At 30.5% G+C, this 23,276-nt stretch overlaps 1 protein-coding gene across 1 annotated transcript in view; it reads left to right on the top strand.

Moving 5' to 3' along the window:
* Positions 1 to 1,535: 1,535 nt before the first annotated feature.
* LOC111638198 (WD repeat-containing protein 81-like) overlaps positions 1,536 to 23,276 on the top strand; it is a 70,859-nt gene continuing 49,118 nt past the window's right edge. The window contains exons 1-9 of the mRNA XM_023383869.1: positions 1,536 to 1,645; positions 1,728 to 1,798; positions 1,890 to 2,052; positions 2,172 to 2,362; positions 3,983 to 4,651; positions 8,054 to 8,339; positions 9,185 to 9,737; positions 14,105 to 14,244; positions 18,015 to 18,065. Of these exons, the coding sequence (XP_023239637.1) occupies positions 1,601 to 1,645; positions 1,728 to 1,798; positions 1,890 to 2,052; positions 2,172 to 2,362; positions 3,983 to 4,651; positions 8,054 to 8,339; positions 9,185 to 9,737; positions 14,105 to 14,244; positions 18,015 to 18,065 (2,169 nt within the window). The 5' untranslated portion in view covers positions 1,536 to 1,600. The remainder of the gene's footprint in view (positions 1,646 to 1,727; positions 1,799 to 1,889; positions 2,053 to 2,171; positions 2,363 to 3,982; positions 4,652 to 8,053; positions 8,340 to 9,184; positions 9,738 to 14,104; positions 14,245 to 18,014; positions 18,066 to 23,276) is intronic.

The raw sequence follows: 23,276 nt of genomic DNA, 5'->3' as shown, positions 1-23,276 counted from the left end.
TTAGATTAAACTTATTAATATTAGTTAATGAATATTAAAATATAAAACTATGATGACATTCTTAAAAGTAATGGGTACATCCAAGTATACATCAGTCTCAGCCACAATCGATGAACAGCTTAACAGTAATAAGCTTTTACAGGAATGTCTGGCAACCTAACAAGATGGCAAAAGGAAACAGTGCTATATTGGCATTTGCAAACTTAATTTGTCAACATAACTTGGGTTAATACAGATGAGTAATAAAATTGGTGTTAATTATATATAAGTATAACACTCAATACAAAGCCTGATAAGTATATAGAAACATCATCGAACAATTGCCTAAATAATTGGGCTATAATTCCACTAATTTAAATAATTAATAAAATACAAAGTAATTTGCTACTAAAGGTAGATGTTAGGCACCATCTCTTAACTAAATTAATAATTATAATTTTAATAATTTATTAAATAATTTAGAACCATCTGGAAGAAAAGAACTGACCTGGGATGGGGCTTGAACTCGCAGCAACTGCTTGCTATGCAGTGTGCACACCAGTTGTGCCATTTGGATCCTGAGCAAGCCATTGCTTCCAGATGTATTTAAATTTTGATATAACCTTATGCGGTTAATCATGATTATTTAAATTAGTGGAATTATAGCCAAATTATTTAGTGAATCATTTTGTTGGTGATAATTATATAGCCATGGAGGTGGTCATATTGCTTCATCAGAACTCACCATATACACAGCCCAATGAATACAATATGTATCAGTCACCTCACTAATGAACTCATTGGTGAATATCAGAACATATTTTAGTACATCATGATTCACCAATGCACTGTTTGATATATACTAGAATGTACCAAATAACAATAGTTTTTGTGCATATCATAAACTTTATATCTTATATCAAAAGGTTTGATGTTCGGATTGCAAATATTATATTATAATATCAATTTTATTTTGATCCTTTTTATGGTTGTCACAATAAGAAGTATAGAAGATAGAAAGTGAATACAGCATTTCAATTTTACAAATTTATTTGTAGTCTTAATTTTTTGCATTTTAAAGTTGTTACATTTTTTTCCCTTACTTTTTTATACATATTATAAAATGAATTTTAAACAAGAAGCAAATGAGGAAAACAAAAAAAAATATGGCTAAATATTTTAGATAGAAAATTTTTATTTAATATATTTAAAAGCAGTATTTTCATTTACTATTTAGTTTTTCTATTATGTTTCATGTTTAAAATTCATCTTAGTTGAGTTTGAAATTAGTAAATTAATGAAAGTGTAGAATAGTTTTGTATTATTATTTATTGAGATTTATTTTAAAAATTTTGTTAAACTTACAACAAATAATAATTACTCTATTAGAATTAAATTATAAATTGTAATTGGTTTAATAAATAATTAGTTGTTGTTTTTAACTTTTAAAAAATTATATTGTTTATATTAATAATGCATAATAATAATAATAATTATATTTTTGTCTAATATCTATTAGAATAAATCATTGAATATTATTTAATTTATTATTTAATTGAATTTAAATGATATGTATTTATATAGTTTGTATTAAATACTTTGTCAGCTTCATTCATTTGCCATGAAGAAAAAAATAGGTGATGTCCATAATCAGGATAATGGTTTGGTAAGTAAACATTTCTATTAAATAAAATATTATTGAAATTTTGAATATATAATTACATTAAACTATTATATATTATTAACAGAATATAGAATTAAAAGATAGTGGAGATGAAGAAAATTCAGAAGGAAAAATATTTAAACGAAAATATTTCAAGTATATTTTAATTAATAATAATAGAAAAATTATTAACAATAAACATTATTTATCAGTTTTATTAATCCACAATAACAATTAAATATTTCAGATATAAAACATTTATTGAACCTGCTTGTCCTGATTTCCGTCCTGAATCACAAACAATAGTGTTATCTAAAGATTACAATCCATTAGCTTCATTAAATCAATTAGAGTCACTTATTTCTTTCACTGCTCAAACATCATCTTCAGTATCACCATTTGATACTCAGGTTATTTGTATTTTAAAATTATTTTTAGTAATATACTTGGCTTATAAATAAATTTCTAATTTTATATATTTGTTANAATGCTCCCATTAATCAATAACTTAATAATTAAATTATTTTAGTTGAAACAAGAGAAAAATTTAAATCATATTTATCATCATTTCAAGAGCCGTGATATGATGGTGTTTGGTTGTCTTATTGTGGAAATTGCATTAGCTCCAAAACTTAGAGTTATACCAAGAAATATGACATTAGAAGAACGTTATAATATTATAATTAAACTGCTAAAAACTGATTTTCATGAAGTTCCCAGGTATAGTTTAAATCAATTTCTATATTTAAACTACTGATTTAATATTTAAAGATTTAAACTGAAATTTAATATAATAATAATAATTTTCCTCAGTATCTTGCATTAATATTCTCATATAAATTTGTTAAACATTTTAAGGTGTGTAATAAAAAGAAGACAGTATATATCAAATTCAAGTATAATGAATTAATTTTGGAATAATAATAAAGCAATAAATGTGTGAGCCGCCAGGGAGGTTGGGAACCATCAACTCTCCCTTTTCGGCTACAGGTCGTTAAACCTGCTCACTTGTCAAGATGGCTAAAGTTCGAATGCAGTCCCAGGGGGTCAGGATTCTTTTTGTCAGGTCGAGTGGAGGAGGTGAAAGGGGCTGTCGATGAGACGTAGGCGATATGCGAGTAAATGACACCATTTAACAATGGAAACAACAGTTTATTAGATTAATGAAAAAATTAACAATTACAAAATCTAACATATTGAGAAATGAATTTAGTTCGCTAGCTCCTAACTCGCGGAGAGAGAGTTTACATTTTTTTGCTCCATACCTCTAGTATAATTCAACGTAGACGTTAGGTTTATGCCCTTATTCTTCCAATTGATGCACAAAGTTAAAATTCTCCACGACTTAATCCTTTCTGCCCAGCCGTAGATGAGAGACTCCCCCAAGGAGGGGGAAGAAGTCGCTTTTATAGCTTTGGGCTGGGGAGAGTAGTCATGTGATCCCCCATTGTGAGAGGTAGAGTTGGTCCTGCAGGTATGGAGGTTAAAGTTGTTCTCGGGACCAAAACAAAATGACGAATTTGGACTTTAACTATAAACTTTTTGTCTTGCAACAGAGGAATGTCATTGTTCGAGGGTTGAATGTTTATATTAACGAGGAAAGTTATAAGTTAATATTGATATTTGATTTTTTTTTCTGACAATGTTATTTTAACGAGGCGGCGACAAATTTATTTCACATACGTTGAAAATTTAGGGGGAAAAATTAACATTTTTGGGCTTACTCTGAGGTCGGATCTCACAAATGTAAATGTATTATTTCATCATTTCAAAAAATAGGATGATGTTTTAAACTCAAATTGCAACTTTATGTAAATTTTACATAAATTTAAAAATTATAATTTTGAGAATTTCTAATTTTCCTAGAGCTTAAACATTTTATACAAAAATAATTTCAATAATGTAGTATTGGCATTATTATCATTTTAGTTGTTCTTTTTTGTAATATAAAAAATGAATAAAGTACATTTCTTTTATACAATTTTTTACATTTTTAAAATAAGAAAATTAGTCATGAAAAATTCTCTTTATAGTTAAAATTTTAATATACTTTTTATTGTGAAAGTTAAAGTACTAATTAAAAAGTAAGCAAAGAAAACTGATTCTAGACAAGGTTGAAATTTGAAAAATTATATTTTTTTTTATGTTTTCCTTGTTGTATTAATTTGTTTAGACATGTATGAGTTTGATTCTATGTAAGTTGATTCTCAAACATTCAGTACTTAAAATAATTTTCTAAATTATTGAATTATCTGATAATAGCAAATATTTTGTTTTAGTAACAAAAATATTTAATTTTAATGTTGGTGGTAAAACATTTCTTAATTATTTTTTTTATAGATGCTTTCAAGAAGCTTTGAAATTACTACTACAAATTGATTTTTCAAATAAAGAAGCAAATGGAAAAGTTTTGCTTCCTTCTCAATATCCACCTGTAACTTTTAGAGGATTACCTCCTCCATCTGCTCATCAATTACTTCAACCACTAATTCATATTCTCCCATTTCCTTCATATTTTCCAGAACTTTATAGCTTTATTCAACAAATGAACCATTATTCTGTTTGTCTAGAAGACATAAAAAATAATTTTATTTTAGAAAATAAACATGATAAAATTAATAATTTAGTAATGGCAAAAATTAATCTTGCAATGAATACTTTACCTTCTTTATTAAATAAACTAAATGCAGAAGGACTTGATTTATTAACTCCATATCTTCAAGACCTTTTTGAATGTCCTGATACAGCTTTACTTGCAGCGTGGCATTTGTTTAATATAGTAGCACAAGCACTGGGCCCACAACAAACTGTTCGAAAACTATTAGTTACAATTATTCATTTATTTGATCCTGAAGTGCCTTCACCAAAACACTTAAAATTGTATCATCGTTCTTATTTACTACAATTGATGGTTAGGCTTGGACTCCTTACATTTCTTGCACATTTCATGACTTTAATTATAGAAGCAACTGGTGGATTTAGAGATTTTTCATCAAATCATAGTCCAAGGTAAAAATTTTTGTTTATTTTATATATTTAGTTTTAGTTTTTATATTTATTAAGTTTATTATTTAAAACTAGAAAACTATTTATTTATTTATTTAAGCATACTGGTACAACCATGAAACGGGGAGAAATAATACAAAATTATACAAAATCATACATATCCATTAACACAAAACATAAAAATACATATAACTTATAAATAAAATACAAAGGTGAATTCAAACTTAAACTAAATGTAGGAGAACTATCCAAAGAGAGAAAAAAAATTACAATGAAAAAAACTACACTGTAACTTATCTAGAAAGCAAAAAGAATGAATCAGATTAGTCTCTTGTCCACAAAGTAGATAGTCTCCCAAATAACCAAAACTAACTGCTGGTTAAATAAGCTACAAACCATGTCCCAGAATGCAATTAACATAAAACCATCAACAACTTTTACACTATGAATGTATAAGAAAAATAAACCACATTACAACAAAGCAAACATCATAAAATAAACAATTTAACCTTTTTAATAAAAGTAAATACCTTGAAAAAAGAATCAGAATCACAGATTACTTTCACAAAACTATTAAATGAAAAGGAAGTAACACCAAAAATCTCCTAATATAATTTTGAGTAAAAAGCATGAACTGTTATTACGTGATATGCATCTAATGATGAATCAACCATACCACACACACAAATGTCCTTTCTGTAATTACATAAAAACGCAATGAATTACACTTAACTTGCATTAATATTGTCATGGCATTACAAGAAAGATTATTGTTATAAAACAAAGCAGCCAAAAAAAGATTTATTCAAATGTTTATACCATCGGAAATAGGTACTTGATAATATGCCATTATTCAGATTTGAGATAAAATTATCAAAATGATTTAACTTTATTAAATAAATTCCATTTACATTTTTAAATAAATTCTCAAAATCAATTTCATTACTTCTATAGTTTGTAGACAGATACTTAGTCCAGTTAGATTAGTCCAGGGCAGCTTTACTCATTTCCAAATGAACCACAAACAAATCTTGCTAAGGCACTCTTCTCCCAAGCTCAATGTTCTAAAAACCAGTTAATACATTTGCTCAAGATCGTGCAAGACAGTGGAACTAATAAACACCATATATACTAAATATCGAGGAGTTAATCGTGGGATCCATACAACCCCTAAGCAAATCTACATCCAAAATCTCTATTTGAAACCCCAAACTTTGGAGGCATAGAGAAGAGAAGAACCTACAACTGCATTAAATAATTTTAACTGATCCTCAAATTATGCAATTTTGCAGACTTACACATTTGTATAACTTTTTCTAACTTTATCTCAGCGTTAACTCTACAAGCCCTCACATGAGTATTAAAATTACTATTATGTTTAAAGGTCACATCCAAATATATTCTGAAACAACCAAAATTGGATCATCCCTAAACCACCATTTATCAAACTTTGAGCCCTTACCGTTATTTCAAAAAACAACAATTTTAGATTTTGTAAGATTTAATTGCAGATTGTTACACATTAACCTTTCAACAGGGGGATAGTCAGGTATGGTGCTACCACAAAGTAGTGGAGAATAAACGTGGGAAATTTTTAAAGTATTTTTCCATGCGTTTTTTTCTCATTACTGTTTTGGAAAAAGATTTTGTAAACAGCTATGTCTAGGAAAGAAAAATTTTTTTTATAATTGTTACATAATTCATTTTTTATGTGAATTTTTTTTGGCGATACCCCAAAAGAATTTAACGGATATATCCATCCCTCACTCTTGAATGGTTAAATATTTATCCAAAAGGTTAGTTGATGCCTACAATGACCTCACAGAATTAGCCACAATTACCACATTGTCTGCATACACTAATATCCTTACATTGACACTGTCTACATCAATGCTTTCCATCTCAGAATCATTAATACAATTCAATAAATCATTTAAAAATAATCTAAAAAGAATGGGCTCAAAATGCATTCCTGTCTAACATCCTTATCTGGAAAGAAAGGCTGGAAACAGCAATTTCTCTGTTTAATACTAACGTTTAAACCACAATATAACACAAATTTAAAACAATCTGTAATTTAATAATTTCCTCCATAATAAATTCCTTGTATCAAATGCTGTTGCTAAATCTACAAAAAATGCATATACTTTATGCCATTTCCTCCTTAATGTCAGAAATAATTGTATGTAATATGAAGATATTATCAATGGTTGAATAACCTGCATGAAAATCAGCCTGATTCTCTGGCAGTATCTCTCACATTCAACCAGCTTATTAATCTATAATACAAAAATTTTTGAAACACAACACAACAATGAAATACCTCTGTAATTTGTAGGAACCAACTTTGAACCACCTTTATAAACTGGAACCAACAACAAACTCTTCCATTCTACTGGGATAGCACCAGTTCTCAACATCTTATTAAAATTTTATAATAAAAAAGAAAAAGCAGTTTCAATTTTCCAAAAATCTGTGGGTATACCATCCATTCCTGGGGACTACCAACTCTCAACTTACTTAAAGCATATCTCAGTTCCTGCTCTGAAATATCCAAGTCCTGTGTTTTATCCAACCAGATCAAACATCTATTAAAAACACTTAAATCAACTTTATATGTTCTTTCAGAACCATAAAGGGAAAGGAAATAACTAAACCATCATGTAAATTAATATTTACACTAACCAAATTTCTACAAATTCCAAAATCACCTACTCTTTCTGTAAAAGTTTCCAGAATTCTGTATAATCCACACATGTAAATGTCCCTTCTGGAAAGTGAAAAAGAAAGAATCAGATTAGTCTCTTATCTACAAATTGGATAGTTCCCCAAACTAGAGAACTAAACATTGGTGGTTCAAATCCATCACTTTTTTATTTATTGATTATTTTGCTATGTCTATATTTTTTTTAACAATTTGATTACTCATTAAATATTAATAAGTAATCGAATTATGTTAATAGGACATTTCCTATGTTTTGGAATTTTTAAGGTTTTTTTATAGCACTTAAGTATTTACCCAACAAAAAGTTGTGGTTGCCCATTGTTTTAACTCCAACATAGTATGTTTAACCAATTAAATTATTTATGAGGATATTCCATGAATTTTTTATTATGCATATTTGTATAAAATTTCTTTGAAAGAACTAGCAAAAGTATTTTAATCATATATTTCTATATCAATTTAAAAAATGAAAGATGGAACTTTATGTTGAATATAGTACATACATGTAAAATTTGAAATTTTAATTATATTGTTAATATTTAATAGATAATTTTATGATATGCTACAGAATCTTTACACTTCAGTGTTACTGTCATTCAATTTTATTTGCTTATTAAATTTAATTATTTTACATTTTTAGTATATTTAATAATTATTTTGTTCAATACAATTATTTTTAGTGCTGCACATACAGATACGTCCGATTCCACTATAAGAAAAGGTTCTCATTTACACTCTCCAGAATTAGAACAATTGGTACATGATGTTGAAATTGATGATAGTTCATGTCTTCCTGAAACTGTTTCTTCTCCTTATGATGATGATTCTTCACAAACAGATCTTTTAAGTAATCGTAGTGGAAAGAATAGTGGTAATGGAACTGATGGAGAACCAGAAATCTTTATATTAGAAACTGCTGGAGATGATGATGATGACAGTGAATTAATAAGGAACGAAGAAAATAAGGTTAGAAAAGATTATTTATTTAAATTAATAAAATGAAATATAAAAAATTATTTATTTGAAAACTGTTAAAATATTTATGCTTTAAAGAATGTTTTTTAATAACATATTCTATTTGACAAAATCATATATTCAATTTTTTAGAATCACTTAAATAATTTTTAAATTATTCTGAAAAATTGTAAACAGAATTTCTGCATTAATCATTGCAGTTTGTATTTGTGAATACAAAATATGATTATTTCTGCAAAAACTTTTCTGTTTAGTTAATATCGTTTTTATTAAATCATTATCCTATTTTTATTGTTCCTATATCCTTTTTTTATATCTTTCATTCTACATTGTCTTTTATTTTATTTTTTTTAATACATTTATTACATGAAGGTTATATATCATGAGAATATACATATTAGACCAAACAGTACTGTCTGTTTAGTCTAATAGTATACCATAGCCCATTATATTTATTTTCTATGAAGTATTTTAAAATCATTCAAAATTTATTTTTCTGTTCAATTTATTTAAAATTTTGAACATTATAAATTCAAAAATTTTTAAATTTTCATTTTAAACCAAAATTATGCTTAAATAAATTTTTAAATTTATCTGTAATAAAAGCATTTAATATAATAAGGGTAACAAGGAAGTTAATAAATAAATATATCCTAATAGAAGGTATAAATTAAATTATGAGAACGAATGACATTTTTTATTGTTGTTCTTGTTTATAAATGTTTTAAACAGTATTACAATGTATATAATATTTTTATTTTATACAGTTTTTCATTTAAATTATCAAGAATATTATTTTAAAATATTTATTTATTTACTTATTTTTTACATTTAAGGAACAAGACAAAGAAGAATCTGAAAAAGTTGATAGAAGTTTATCATTTTTAGAAACAACATTAGATCATGAAAAATGGACTGAAGATTCTACAGAACAGCAAAGAGCTGCTGATGAACATTTTGATGAACCTGAATTAGAAATTGATCTACCAGATGAACCTGAGGAAGAACATGGAATTGATATACCAGGACTTAATTCAAATCTTAATACTTCACCATCACCAATGTTTTCCTCTTCTGTACCTAATCTTCCATCCCAAGTAACTCAATGGTCACTTACAGAAATTAAAAAGAAATCAAAATTAAATCCAATTGAAGATGAATGTGGAAATGTTTCTCAAAAAGCATTTAATTCAAATAAATCAAAGAATAAGTCAGAGTCTGAAATTAATATTTCAGATGTAGCAGCTGAAAGTGTTATTTGGCTTGCTCATAGACTTGGCCCAGTTTTAACTGCAAAATATTTGACAAGAAATCTTTTACGTATGCTGTCATTATGTTATAATGGACATGAACATCTGAATATTGTCTCCCAACCTCCTGAAGGAAACAGTATGTTTACAGAATTATTTATTTGTTCNATGTATGTATGTATGTATGTATGTATGTAAAAAGAAAAAAAAGGATTGTTTGATTTCATTTGAACTTTATTCATTCAATTTGACTCTAAACAAGTATTTGTATGTGTTACTTAACATATTTTCTGTTTTTTAGTTCAGTTTTTATGATTATTTAATGATTCTGCAAGATATTTATGGTTAATAATGATTAACAAAAAATTAGATAAACCAAAATTGTTATCTTAAGTATAACATTTTAAAAAGTTGTGCTAACTTAATTTAAACACGATAGATATAAATAAATAAACTTGAAATTTATTTTATCATTAAATTAACTCTTTCTTTTTAACTATCATTTGATTTTGTCTCTATAATGAATATGTCTTTCCTTCCATCTTCATTCTACATCTATTTATATTTTCTAACATGTATGAAATAGGATTAAAGTGTAACTAAAATTTATTTATAAAAAATAGTTAAAACCATGACTATGCTTGCAATAATTTTATTGTTGCCAGCCAAAAATTTTGTTTGTATATAATCTTTCTGTCCTAGTAACATCGTTTTATTTGATATTTTTATAAATAAAATTTGGTCATTTTTTTAATCCTATAATAATATAAACTAACAAAATTATAGGAAATAAAGAAAAACTATAGATAAAAAAAGAAACATAATTAAGGATCTAAAATATAGTTACATTTAATTTTAAAATAATCAGTGTCTGTGTTGTTTTCATATTGAAAAAAATACGTGGTACGATCCAAAAGTTCGGGACTGCAGTAATGTATAACAACAAAAGCATGTGTTTGAAGTTACAGCATATGAAATTGTTTCTATCAAACCTTTCCTATGTTTTCAGGTTGGTTTTGCCCATGTCACGTGATTAAACCGTGAGTGCTGTTGTTTTCTTTCGGAGATTCTTTCGGACCTTCGTTTTGCGACGTAATAAAAATGGAGTTTCAAGAACAGCGCTGCAACATTAAATTTTGTCAGTGTTTAGGTAAAACACCTATGGAGACTTTAAAATTGCTAAGAAAGGTGTACGGTGATTTTACCATGGCGAAATAAAAGGTGTACAAATGGCATCAGTGTGTAGTGCTCTGCAACTTATAGATTGTTCGTAGTATTGTATCATAAATATTATTTGTATAATGTTATCAATTGTACTAGGCTTAAGTTTATATTCCTTCAATTGTGTCGTTTTTTTTTCTTTGTGTGTGTCGTCTGCTCAGACCACGTGTATCTGTTACTCTCTACCTCCCTCCTTTGTTCGAAACCAGCCTTTTGATTGGCTACCGAAGAGGTCAAGGGGATCGGCGAACCAGGGGTATATATATAGCAGGTACGCATGTGAGAAGGGATCTTTCTTTTTACTTCGGCGAAAGGGCTGAGATAACACCATCGAAAAAAGAAAACGGAACTCTAGTGCAGGAGATAGGAAGCGAACATCAAGAGAAGAGGGGACAGGATTGAATTCATCCGTTCTTCACGTAGAAGGAACAAAGTGGACTGTACATTTGAAGAAGCTATAACACTTGGGACCTGGGAAGATTTCCGCTCTAGGAACAGACGTTGGCCCAAAATTACCGATCGATTCGGGGCCGGATCTCTAGTGAGTAGGCTGTGAGCCAAACCATTTATTCACGTGTTAATGTAACAATCTGAACTGTGTTATGCTACACGAAGGAGAAAGGAGGGTAAAGGAATTAGAATTATTGTACTCGGGACACGTGGTCGTGCCATGAGCCTTTGTTGAGAGTTCACAAGAGCCCTCAGTTGTTAACCGCAAGGCCTGTGTTAAATAAAGAAATTTTTTGTAAGCCGACTAATTATTTTGTGTTCGCTTGGTAGACCTCAGTCTAGCTTAGCCCAAATCAAGTGTTTTAAAGAGGGCTGAGAATCCATCGCAGACAATGAACGCTCTGGCCGACCTTTGACTTCACGGAACGAGGAAAATGTTGAGTTGGTCTCTCAATGTGTTCACAAAAATTGTTGCCAAACCCTTGAAAAACTCGCTGCAGCTACTCACTTATCAAAGACTAGTTGCCAGCATATTTTAATGGAAGATCTTAACATGCACTGAGCAAAGGAAAAGTCATGATGGAGGTGTTTTTTGATTCTCAAGCAATTGTTCATTCAGAATTTATTCCCAAAGGCAGAACAGTAAACAAGGAACATTATCTAGACATTTTTTGTTGTTTGAGGGAATTCCTTCATCGTAAATGGCCACAGATCTGGCAAAGTGGAGACTGGTACCTTCTGCATGACAACGCACCTGCACATTGGTCCCAAATGGTCACACAATTTCTCGCCAAAACTCATATTAATGTGCTTCCACATCCTGCATATTCACCAGACTTAGCCCCATGTGATTTTTATTTGTTTCCATCAATGAAAAAGCATTTTCAGGGATGCTGTTTTGTGTCATCAGATGAGGTGAGAGCAGCATCGCAGGAAGCCTTATGGGAGGTTTCAAAAAATGGCTTACAGCAGTGCTTCCAGAAGTTATACGAGAGCTGGCAAAAGTGTATCAGTGCCCAAGGTGATTACTTTAAAGGTGGTTATGCATCAGCAATATAAACTTATTAATGTAAGGAATTATAAGCCAAGTCCCTGAACTTTTGGATTGTACTATGTATGTATGTATGTATGTATGTAAAAAGAAAAAAAAGGATTGTTTGATTTCATTTGAACTTTATTCATTCAATTTGACTCTAAACAAGTATTTGTATGTGTTACTTAACATATTTTCTGTTTTTTAGTTCAGTTTTTATGATTATTTAATGATTCTGCAAGATATTTATGGTTAATAATGATTAACAAAAAATTAGATAAACCAAAATTGTTATCTTAAGTATAACATTTTAAAAAGTTGTGCTAACTTAATTTAAACACGATAGATATAAATAAATAATAGAACAAAAGATAATAAATGAATTTTCTTTATATAAAAATTAATTAATATACACTGAGTGGCCAAAAAATTAGAGACACCCTCTAATAATAAGTTGGTCCACCTTTAGCTCTGATCACAATCAATATTCTTCTTGGCATGGATTCAACAAGTTGCTGATACCATTGCTGAAGAATGTTGGCCTATGCTGACATAACGGCTGCTCTAAGTTAGGTCAGATTGGATGGTGGTGTTTCCAAGCTTGGAAGTGATCTTTTGACTTTGTCCCACAAATGCTCCATAGGATTGAGGTTGGGACTGAGTTGGCCATGAAAGCAGGTTAAACTCTGATTGATGTTCCTCAAACCAATTTGAGACTGATTGAGCATGGTGGCAAAATGCATTGTTTTGCTGAAAGTGACCATCTCCATCAGGGAATATTACAGCCATAAATGAGTGTATGTGATTGACAATGATGTTGAGGTAAGCTGTGCTATTCAGAGATGTGTCCACAAATATCAAGGGATCCAGTGTACTCCAGGAAAACATTCCCCACGTTATAATTCCACCACCACTAGCCTGAAGAGTTGTCTTTTGGCAGGAGAGATCCATGAATTCATGCTGTTTGCACCATATTCTGATCCTGCCACCTGCATGATGGAGCAGAAAACGAGATTCATTGGACCAGGCTACTTTTTTCCAGTCCTCAAGTGACTAAGTTCGTCATTCCTGGGTCCACAACAGGTACCTTTTTCCTATTTTTCTGTCACTCTTGATGGTCTCCTGCTGCTAAAGCCCTCCTTTGCAAAGTCCATCTTGTATGGTGGGATATGCTTTGCGATGCTCCTGCATTGAATTCAGCTGTAATTTGTTGTGTTGTTGCCCTTCTGTTGCTGCTGACTATGCATGCTAATCACCTTTCCTATCTTGTTCACCAGCCTTTTTTGACCAGAATTGTCCTTATCGTTTGAAGTTTTTTCCCTCAACTGCCACTCTCTAAACACCTGAGATATACTGTTGGGCGAAAAAATCCTAAAAGAGTCATTCCAGAGATGCTGGCATCAGCTCTTCTTCCACCGATGATCATCCTCGTTCAAAGTCACTTAAATCTTTTGTTTTACCCATTTTGACATTAACTTCCATGATAACTACATCATCTATAGCTGAGCATTCCTTATATAAGCAACTCTGCATTGTTATGTCACTCTATGTCACCGTTGGACTGGTTTACTTTCAAATAAGAAGTGTCTTTAATTTTTTGGCCACTCAGTGTATTTTAACTTATTATATATTCAAATATACAGTAAATTAAATTAAATCAGATCATTTTTATATGAAAAATAATTTATTTTTATAAGCTTGATATTTTTTAATGTATCTAATTACCAAATGTAATTTTAAATCTCATAAATTATAGATATAAAATTAGTCAAATGTATTAATTAAATTTGGAACATTTGTAGGTGAAAATATAAGTATAAGTCAAAGATGGGTTGCTGGTGATGAAAATGCATCCAAAGTCTTAGAAAGTCTCTCAAGTATTGCTGCTTTATATGGAGAGCAATTTATTTTACTACAATATTTACCACATGTTTCAGAATTGGTACGTGAACGAATTTTAATATTTGTTTTATATTTAAAAGGTTGTTTTTTAAAAAAAGCTTGCTTTATTTTGCCAACTTTGTAGAATTATATTTAGAAAAATTTTATATAAATTTCATTAACTTTTAAAAATGTATAGAATTTATTCAAAGTAGAAAGCACAAAGGAAAAAGCATTAATATATTTTAATTTCTAACTATAAATTGTTTTAACCGAATTAATTATTTTTATCAATAAAAAAATTGCAATTCATTGCTTGTTCAGAAGAAAAGTTGATTTTATAAATTAGAATTACAAAATGATATTCTAATGATGTTTAACAAACTAATTCTGTAAATAAAAATAAAAATTACATATCTGATAAAATTTGAGGTAAAGGTAATATTGTAATTATAATTATAGTCAATGTATGTCTTATATTGTATGATTTATACTAGTGATGCCAGAAATATTCAGCTACTATTTGGTATTTGGCCTGTTCGGCTACTTTTCGTAATATTCGGTATTTGGCCGAATGTTGCATACGATTTGGCCGAATACCGAATACCAAATCATTAAAAAAAAACGCACATATTACTCAAAAATTTATTTATTTTAATCACAAATTATTACAATTAATACTTAAAATCTATCAGTGGTAAGTTGTGATGAATGAAAACAATTTTTTTAGCATTTGTTGATAGCAAATGATTGCACTTTTCCTCATAAACTATACCTGCTTCTTAAAATAGCCTCTCACTATATACGCTACTGCCGGGAGACAATAGATAAATCAGAATTCGCTAAGATTTATCTTAGCGAATTCTGTCAGGCTTGGATACTGTTTTGCATTTGCTGATCACCACTTGTAAATGTCTGCCGTTCAATCTAGGCAAACAGTTTTCATATAAAAATCAATCTCATTTCCAATATCACTTTCCTTCTCCACATCCTCATCATTTTGCATATTTTCTGTAGCGACTTCCTCAAAACAGTTCTAGAAACTGTCATGTATTTCAATGGTTTTATCATTTTCATTGATATTTCTTTTCTTATGAAGTGGAGAAGAATCATCATCAGTACTAGTAGACTCATCACAACTAATTTTCAGAGCTTCTAAAAGAATTTTTTTTGCTCTTTGCATTTGAACTAATCCCAGGAAACTGGTTTTGAAATGCGGGTCAAGAAAAGTGGCAAAGAAATGTTTCAAGCTCAACTTGTAGTGAAGATCTCATTTTCAATAAATTTGGTATTCTATCTGCAGTCTCTTCCTTCCCTAGGTATTTCAACAATGTGACAACATGTGGAATCACTTCAGAGATCCAGGAAATACCAGAGCTAGTTATTTTCGTAATCTCTTTGAATGGTTTGAGGAATTTGATACATGTTCATTAGCTCCCACTAAGAAGGTGTTATTTTGTTTAAATTTATATTGTTTATGTACAAAGAAACAGCTCACTTTTGTTCTAATAATCACTCCATTAAATAATATGTAGAATTCCAGCATGTGCTTACATCTCGTACTAGTTGATGGTTTGGCAAGTTAAGTTCTGGGCAAATGCATTTCAGCTTTTCTTGTGCTATACCAGAGTGATTAAAATGGATAACAATTTGTCATGCAGCAACTACCATCTGTGTTATTTCTGTTTAAGACTTTGGCGACTCCACGACAGCTTGTTGCAGTGAATGAATAAAACAATCGGCAGAATCATATTCTGTGTCTCGTACACCTTTTATCATATTGGCTCCATTGTCATGGACAAGTAAATGGATCTTGCTATAAGAAATATTCCATCTTTCTGCAATAGCATTGAGTTCTTTTGCAATATTGGTACCAGTATGTGAGCCAGCAAACAGCTTCATCGCTAAAATGCCATGTTCAAGAATAAACTCTGGAGATATCCAATGCACAGTGAAACTCAAGAAATGCTGGTTATTGTGCTGACATGTCCACATACCAGATGTCACTGATACTGCTGTTGCTTGCAAAATACTAGCTTCAATTTTAGAGCAATTTCTATTATATATATCAGGAATAATTTTCTCGGTCATGTAAGTGTGACCAGGTATTTTGTATTGAGGTACTGCCTTTTTCATAAGTCTTTTAAAGACAACTCGCTCAACAAGTGATAATGGTTTGTTGTCTAAGGCAATCATTTCACTGATTAAATAATATTTTATTGATTTTGGATCATTAATATCCCATAACAATTTCCTTTCAGTTGTTTCCTTCAGAGTTAACTGTTTCTTTTATGATGTACCTGGTACTGCTGGTATCTTGGAATCGGTAGAAATAAGAGTACATCATTTTTGCTGCCACTTGCCGAGGGAACAACAATTAACATAGTGTGCTGCTCAGCATGTTTGCTTTTAAGGTGGTTTTTCAAAGAAGTTGTAGCTGTAAACAAAAAAGAAAAAAAATGAACACAGTAATTAAACAATGAAAAACCTGACATGAAAGAAGAGAATTCCTGAAAAGTATTAGCTTAAACTTGTATTAATCTGGCTTCACTTAACCCTCTGAATTTCAAAGATAATAAATAAAATGTATATTTAAAAATAGGACTTATTTATATCAAGTTTATCAACGAAATACTATGTGTGAAATAAAATATCAGGCAAAAAAAAAACAAGAAATAAAAATTACAAGTGCTAAATACTAAATATGACTAAAATTGTTTCATTTAATTAATACTCAATAAGATTTTATTTGCTTCCTTTCCTTCTCCAACACATGAGATCTTGTTGTTACACAGCAAACACACAGCCAGTTTATTATCTTCACTACAAATCTCATAATATTCTCAAATAGGCAATTTCTTATTAAATGGTGCCATTTTGTAAAGCTTTTGACGAACAAACAGTCATATGTTTTAGTAATAAGGACTATTAGTAACACAATTTGATGTAACAATGAACAAATAATGCATGTTGTGACACGATCTACTCGAAAATGAAACAAGTGCGCCTGCGGCGTCGCTACCACACCCACTGCAATGAGACAGGTCGCAATTTGGTTGGGTTGTCTCATTGCACATTTCGTAGGTGACAAGTTGCGACCTGTCTCATTGCCGTATTTTGCACTTCGGCCAAGAGCGTAGCTGAATATTCAGTATTCGGCAAAATCACTATTTGTGGCATCTCTAATTTATACATAACTAGTAGCCCGGGACACCCCTAGTGGGTGTTATTTACAAATTTTCATGAGGCACAGTTCCTTTGACTTTTTTGTTTTTATCAATATGCTGTACAGTTCCATTAAAGTCCCAATGGTAAGATTTACCCTCCGAATGAAGGGGTGGCAACCCTCCAAACTGTAGCCCCCCTGTGCGAACAATAAAGTCAAAGGAATTATACCTCTACTCGCAAGATTAACCCTTCGCAAGATATAAGCCCGTGAAAATTCGCTTACGTCATTTCCAGTCACGTGACATTGTGGTCAAAAGGGAGCCTACCGCGCGAAAAAAAAAATTTACGCGCGCTTGTCCTGTCGCCGATCCGCTCATTCGCAGGGTAAATTGTGGCAAACAGGCGGTCACATGATCCGTAGAATAATTTTCAGAGGGCTATATCTCGGGAAGGGTCGCGCGTAGGGGCATGGTTTATTAGACATTTATTGTTCACACAAAGGGGGGGTCGCCACCCCCTTCATTCGGAGGGTAAATCTTACCGTCCCAATCGCATCATACGGATCTATATTTCTATCTATTAAACATTCTATAAATACTTTAAAATAGTTTAATTTGTTTATTTACCTTCGCTTGTAAACCTCAATTTTAAATGTATCTGCCATTTTTTCAACAAATTTCCCGTGANGATGCAACTTTAATGGATAATCTTCAGGTAATATATACCGTATCAATGTTAGTTTTCCTAGTTTTTATGAATACAGAAATACAGAAATGAAAATAATTTATTCTACATTTGAAGAATCTGTTACAACAGATTTATCCTATTAAACATTTCAAAATAATTAAGTTGTTGAAGTTTTAAATAACAGTAGCTTATTGTTTATATATTTATTTTTATTCCATAAATAAAATTTGTACAACTATTAATATTTTAATTGTTAATGGAGGTGATTGATTTTCTAATAAGAGATTTTAAAATTTTATTTAGTTGTTCACAAACACGGTAATCAATTTTTTTGATATATAATAGTTTTAAAAAACTACATATAATTTTTATTTTTTCTAATCACAGTTTATTTAAAAAATTATCAAAATGCTTAAATTATTTTTGGAAGATTAAAAAAAATTATTAGAAGTTAAAAAACAATTTAAAATTTGAAAGCTTTAATTAATATTACATTATTAAATTTAAGAATACTTTCTAAGTCAAATAATTATAAACAAAGCAGTCCATATATTAAAATTTTAAATAGATTCATTTCTTTAAGTGATGCAATGTTAACAGAAGAAATATTCAGTGTAATGTCTTATTTAATAAGATTCCTTAGTTTAAACAAGATATAAGTTTCTTTCCTTTAATTTTTTACAATTATAGGTAACCAGTTCCTTAAAAACAATAGAATCTTTAATGTAATGATACAGAATTGTTGCTAAGAATTGATAATTTGTATTAAAATCATTATTAAACTGGAATTTATGTTACCATTAATGTGATGTTTTTGAATCACTATCATTCCACATAAAGAACTTGAGTACTATTTATTTATTTATTTAAGTTAAAGATTAGAGAGCTGTCTATAATATGTAGAATTAGCGTAGCCCTAGTTGAGATGGAGAAGAGGGGGGAGAGAGAGAGAGAGTGAAGAGAAGAAAAGAATGAGAAGAGGATGAAGGAAGAGCATGGGACCCTTGGTGCCTCAATCAAATTATTTAAACAAAACAGAGTACATAAAATACATGATGTTTCCCTTCTTTGGGGGTTGAAAACCAAACAAAACCAAAGAAAAACAGAGATGTTGAATCCTTAAACTAAGGGTTTACAGAACGAAAAGAGAAAAGAAAACTGTATTAATATTTACAAATTAACATGTTCTCCTACTGAACAGTATCAAATTCTAGCAAAAATATTTTTACCCTTATACTAAAGAGTTTACAGCACAGAAAAGAGAATATTAACAATATGTACAATGTTTACATGTTGCCACACATCAAAAGAACAATACCTTGTTCTTTTGTCTACAAACAAAACAACAAGGAATTTTTGTACCCTTAAACTTAAGGATTTACAATGAAAACAGAGAAAACAACATTATTAACTTGTGTCACATCATATCTAGATAAGAAAACAAGAATTTTTCCCTTAAACTCAAGGGTACTCAGCAAAGAAAATTTTTTACAATATTTACAATATAAACATTTATCCTGCATCCAGTGCCAGCCCGAGCAAACTCAGCACCCTAGGCAAATGACTTTGAAGTCGTCCCATTTAAAAAAATTTGCAACAATATAAAACACCAATGTAAAATAGAGTATTAATTTTTATTCAAATATGTAATAAAACAACATAGTACCTATATAAATATATTTTCTCATAAAAAAAATCTGCTGTCACTAACGATACATCGTTACACTTTTTTTGTAAAACAATATTATTTTTCCATTGTTTTTGCAATTTCTCTCTTAAAAGGTTTCAATTACTAGTTTACAATCATGTACAATAAATCAATGGAAAATGAAACATACGAGTATATTATTATAAGCTTTATTTATATGAAGCATATTGGTATATTAGAATTACATAAATTTCATTATCCTTGCCTTAGTTTTTGCAAAAGTGGAAATGATCTCCTTTAAATCAATTGTTTCATCTATTTCCCATTCTATCAACAAAGTTGACAACCCCACAAGTTTTAATAAGTTTTAATTTGGAAAAACTGCACTCGCCACTGGCCACAGACACAGGAAGTGTTAGCAACACCCTTAACGCAGTTACTAAATTGGGTACGATATCTATAAGTCCGCGGTAAATCCGCAAAAAATCAACTCGTATTAAAGAATAAATATTTAGTAATTTTTATGAAAAGATGTGAAATAAAATGTTTTAATTGTATTTGATATGTTTTGTTATTCTTAAATAATAGGCCTAATTTATTATTATTTTGAAGACCGTTAATCATATTAAATCATGATCGTGAGACTACGGCTCCACTTTCAAAATGGCGACTCTTGGGTCAACACATGAGAAAGGATTGTGATCAAAAAACATTTATTTTTTCATTACTTATTGTAATTTATGCATGTACTTTTGCCATGCCGCCCCCCCGAATTCAAGCACCCTAGGCCATCACCTAGTTTGCCTATACGAACGGGCAGGCCCTGCCTGCATCTTTCACAAATTGTTCCCCTTTCCCTCAAGGAGTGAACCAAGCAAATGAAAACAAAGTATTTTACCCTTTGACTTAAGGGTTTACAGCAAAAATGAGATTAACTTTACAAATTTTACATGTTTTCCCTCGATTGCAGCAGTTGTGATAAAAAATAACAGAAAAGTTTTTGAAGAATCTTCGATGTTATTCTCAAAGAAATTTGAATTGTCATTGTCCTAAGTGCACTAAGTAGTTTCTTGATTGGAAGGATCCAGCTCTAGCTGCCTTTGCTATCTTCATAACTTTCCTCATCTTCAATGATGTCACTGTCCCAATTTGCATATTAATGAGTTTGATTGTTAGTTTCCTCTGTGGGTCTGCCCTAGTTTGATGTATATAAGTACAAAGGCATGCCCAAAGTTTTTTGTTGTTCATGACATCTGCTAGATTTGATTTCACATCTGCTAACTTGCTATGCCAGGTCTCCTGAGATAAGACACATCAGTCCATTCCTCTGTGTACAGGGTATGGAATGTTGTCACGTTTGTTGATATCAGTCCAAATTGGTCCATCAAGTTTGCAATTAGTTTGCCTCTGTAGTCTTCCAGTTGGTGGTACCATATCATTGACTTTGCATTGAGGTCCCCTGCCAAAATGATATTTTTGTTGTTGAGCTTTCTAAGTGTTTCTTATAGTTCCTCTATGCATTTTTTTTGTCATTCCTGCCCAGTGGAAGATAAGCATTAACTATGAATATTGGTGGTTTAAAATTTACCACTGCAATTGTAGACAGTTTTGGTATCAAAGCTCTTGAGTTACATACTACTATTTCACTCTTTGGTTTTTCATTTGTTTTTTTTTTTTGAATGTAACCTGCCAGCTTCCATATTTAACAATCTTTTCCCAGGATATATGGTTCCTGAATTAAAATAATGTCAACTTTAAGGTCATTTGCTGATTTTATTGTGAGTAAGATGGTGGCTTTGCTTCTCTGTATATTAATCTGGAGTATTCTTAGAGTACCTTTTTCTTTATTTTTGCTGTTGCAGGGTCAATGTCTGGCATCTTGTTTTGTGTAACATCTTGTGAATTATAGTCTGTTATCTGTTCCTTTGTTTGATTGGTTTGCAGGTTGTCTTGATTACTTTTTCTGTGTATGAGATGTGATTGCTTTATACTCCATAGCTTGTTTTTTGATAGCTTGCATCTTCATTTTTTGTGTTACTGAGCATTTGTAGCTAAATGCACTGTGTTCATCAGTATCTCTTATTTTTTGGAAGTTCTCTGTTTGTTTTCCTACAGTTGATACATGTTGGGGATGATCTTTCTTTTCACATTCATGAAATCGATGTCTTTTGGAACAGTGTGAACAGTTTTGTCCTTCCTCACAATATTTTGCAAAATGTCCATACCTACAGCAATGGTAACAATGGGCTACCAAGATAAAGTCATCTATTTTTATGTTGGCCCAGGAAATGGACACATACTTCTGTGAAATGAGCAGACTTCTTATTTTTGGTGAAACAGATATTATTACATGTCTATAATTTTTTTGTGTGTCCTCTGTTAAATGTGGAATTAATTTTACAATTTACCATGAACTATTCCTTTTTTATAGGACTGCAGCATTCATTTTGCTCATAAGCATGTCAATTAAGTTATCGTCTTCAACTGAGTCAGGTATGTTTAACAAAATCAATCTGGGTCTTCAATTTTCCAAAATCTTGCATGTGACCTGCTGACTAACTTCTGGAATTGCAGAAATGGCATCTTTTAATTTTTTTACCATTATCCCTACTCCCCACATGTCCACACACTCCATTCCACTATACTTTCTGAATGGATTTAATGCTAATTTTTAGTCTGTGTGGTTCAACTGTTATCAATACTTTCAATGTGATTTCTATTATACACTGCTATAACAGGTGTTGGATTTTTGCAACAGAGCAGTATGTAATTTGTAAAATTTGTAGAAAAGGAGATGACTGGATGGCCAAGGAGGCCAAGATGTCAGCCTACTGCTCTAGAAGACCCAGGATTGAATCTGGACAGGTTGAGATTTTTCAGGGAGTGGTCTCTCCTGGAAATGTCAGGCCCTATCTCTCTTCTCATTCACCTAGCTGCCCATTGTGGGCCTGACCAAACACACAATGAGCTTCATAAAAGTTTCTCTTAGTATCTATAGAATGGAAAGAGTAAAAAAAAGGGAATGGTCACTTGGTTTACATATATTAGGCTTACAATAGTATTTCATTTTACTTTTAGGGGTGATGGTACAAAGATCATGAAGTAATACTACTGCAGTGGGGAAAGAATTATAGATAGCTTACATATATTGTAACAAATTTTTGAATCACTTTAAAACATGCATTAAATACCAAAAGGACACCATTAAGCAATTTTCCAGCAAATTTGTAGGAGAGGAAGAAATCATCTAGGTTTGTTTATTATAAATGTAGGCAGATATGTTTATCTTAAGCACTCCTAAACATTGCTGTCTAACAGTACTGATAGCAGTAGGTAAGCAAACAAAATGAAAGAAAAGAATGTTATTAAAAAGCAAATCAGAAGGGCTGCTGAGTGCTGATCATATGTATCTATCTGTGTCTGTTGGAAAAAATTCAGACAATTCAACATCACAAATGAAGATTACATAGTTACACTTATAAATTAACTTTGTATTTTGTGTAAAATCAAACTTGTAGGTTTACAAAATTGTAAAATTTTCAACATCCATGAGTCTAGTAAGAGGGGAGGAAAGAAACTATCCCTGGTTG

Source organism: Centruroides sculpturatus, unplaced genomic scaffold, assembly GCF_000671375.1.
Source record: "Centruroides sculpturatus isolate CEXI.00-Female unplaced genomic scaffold, Cexi_2.0 scaffold1127, whole genome shotgun sequence".
In the NCBI taxonomy this organism is placed as follows: Eukaryota; Metazoa; Arthropoda; class Arachnida; order Scorpiones; family Buthidae; genus Centruroides; species Centruroides sculpturatus.
This window is presented reverse-complemented; position numbering and strand designations above follow the sequence as displayed.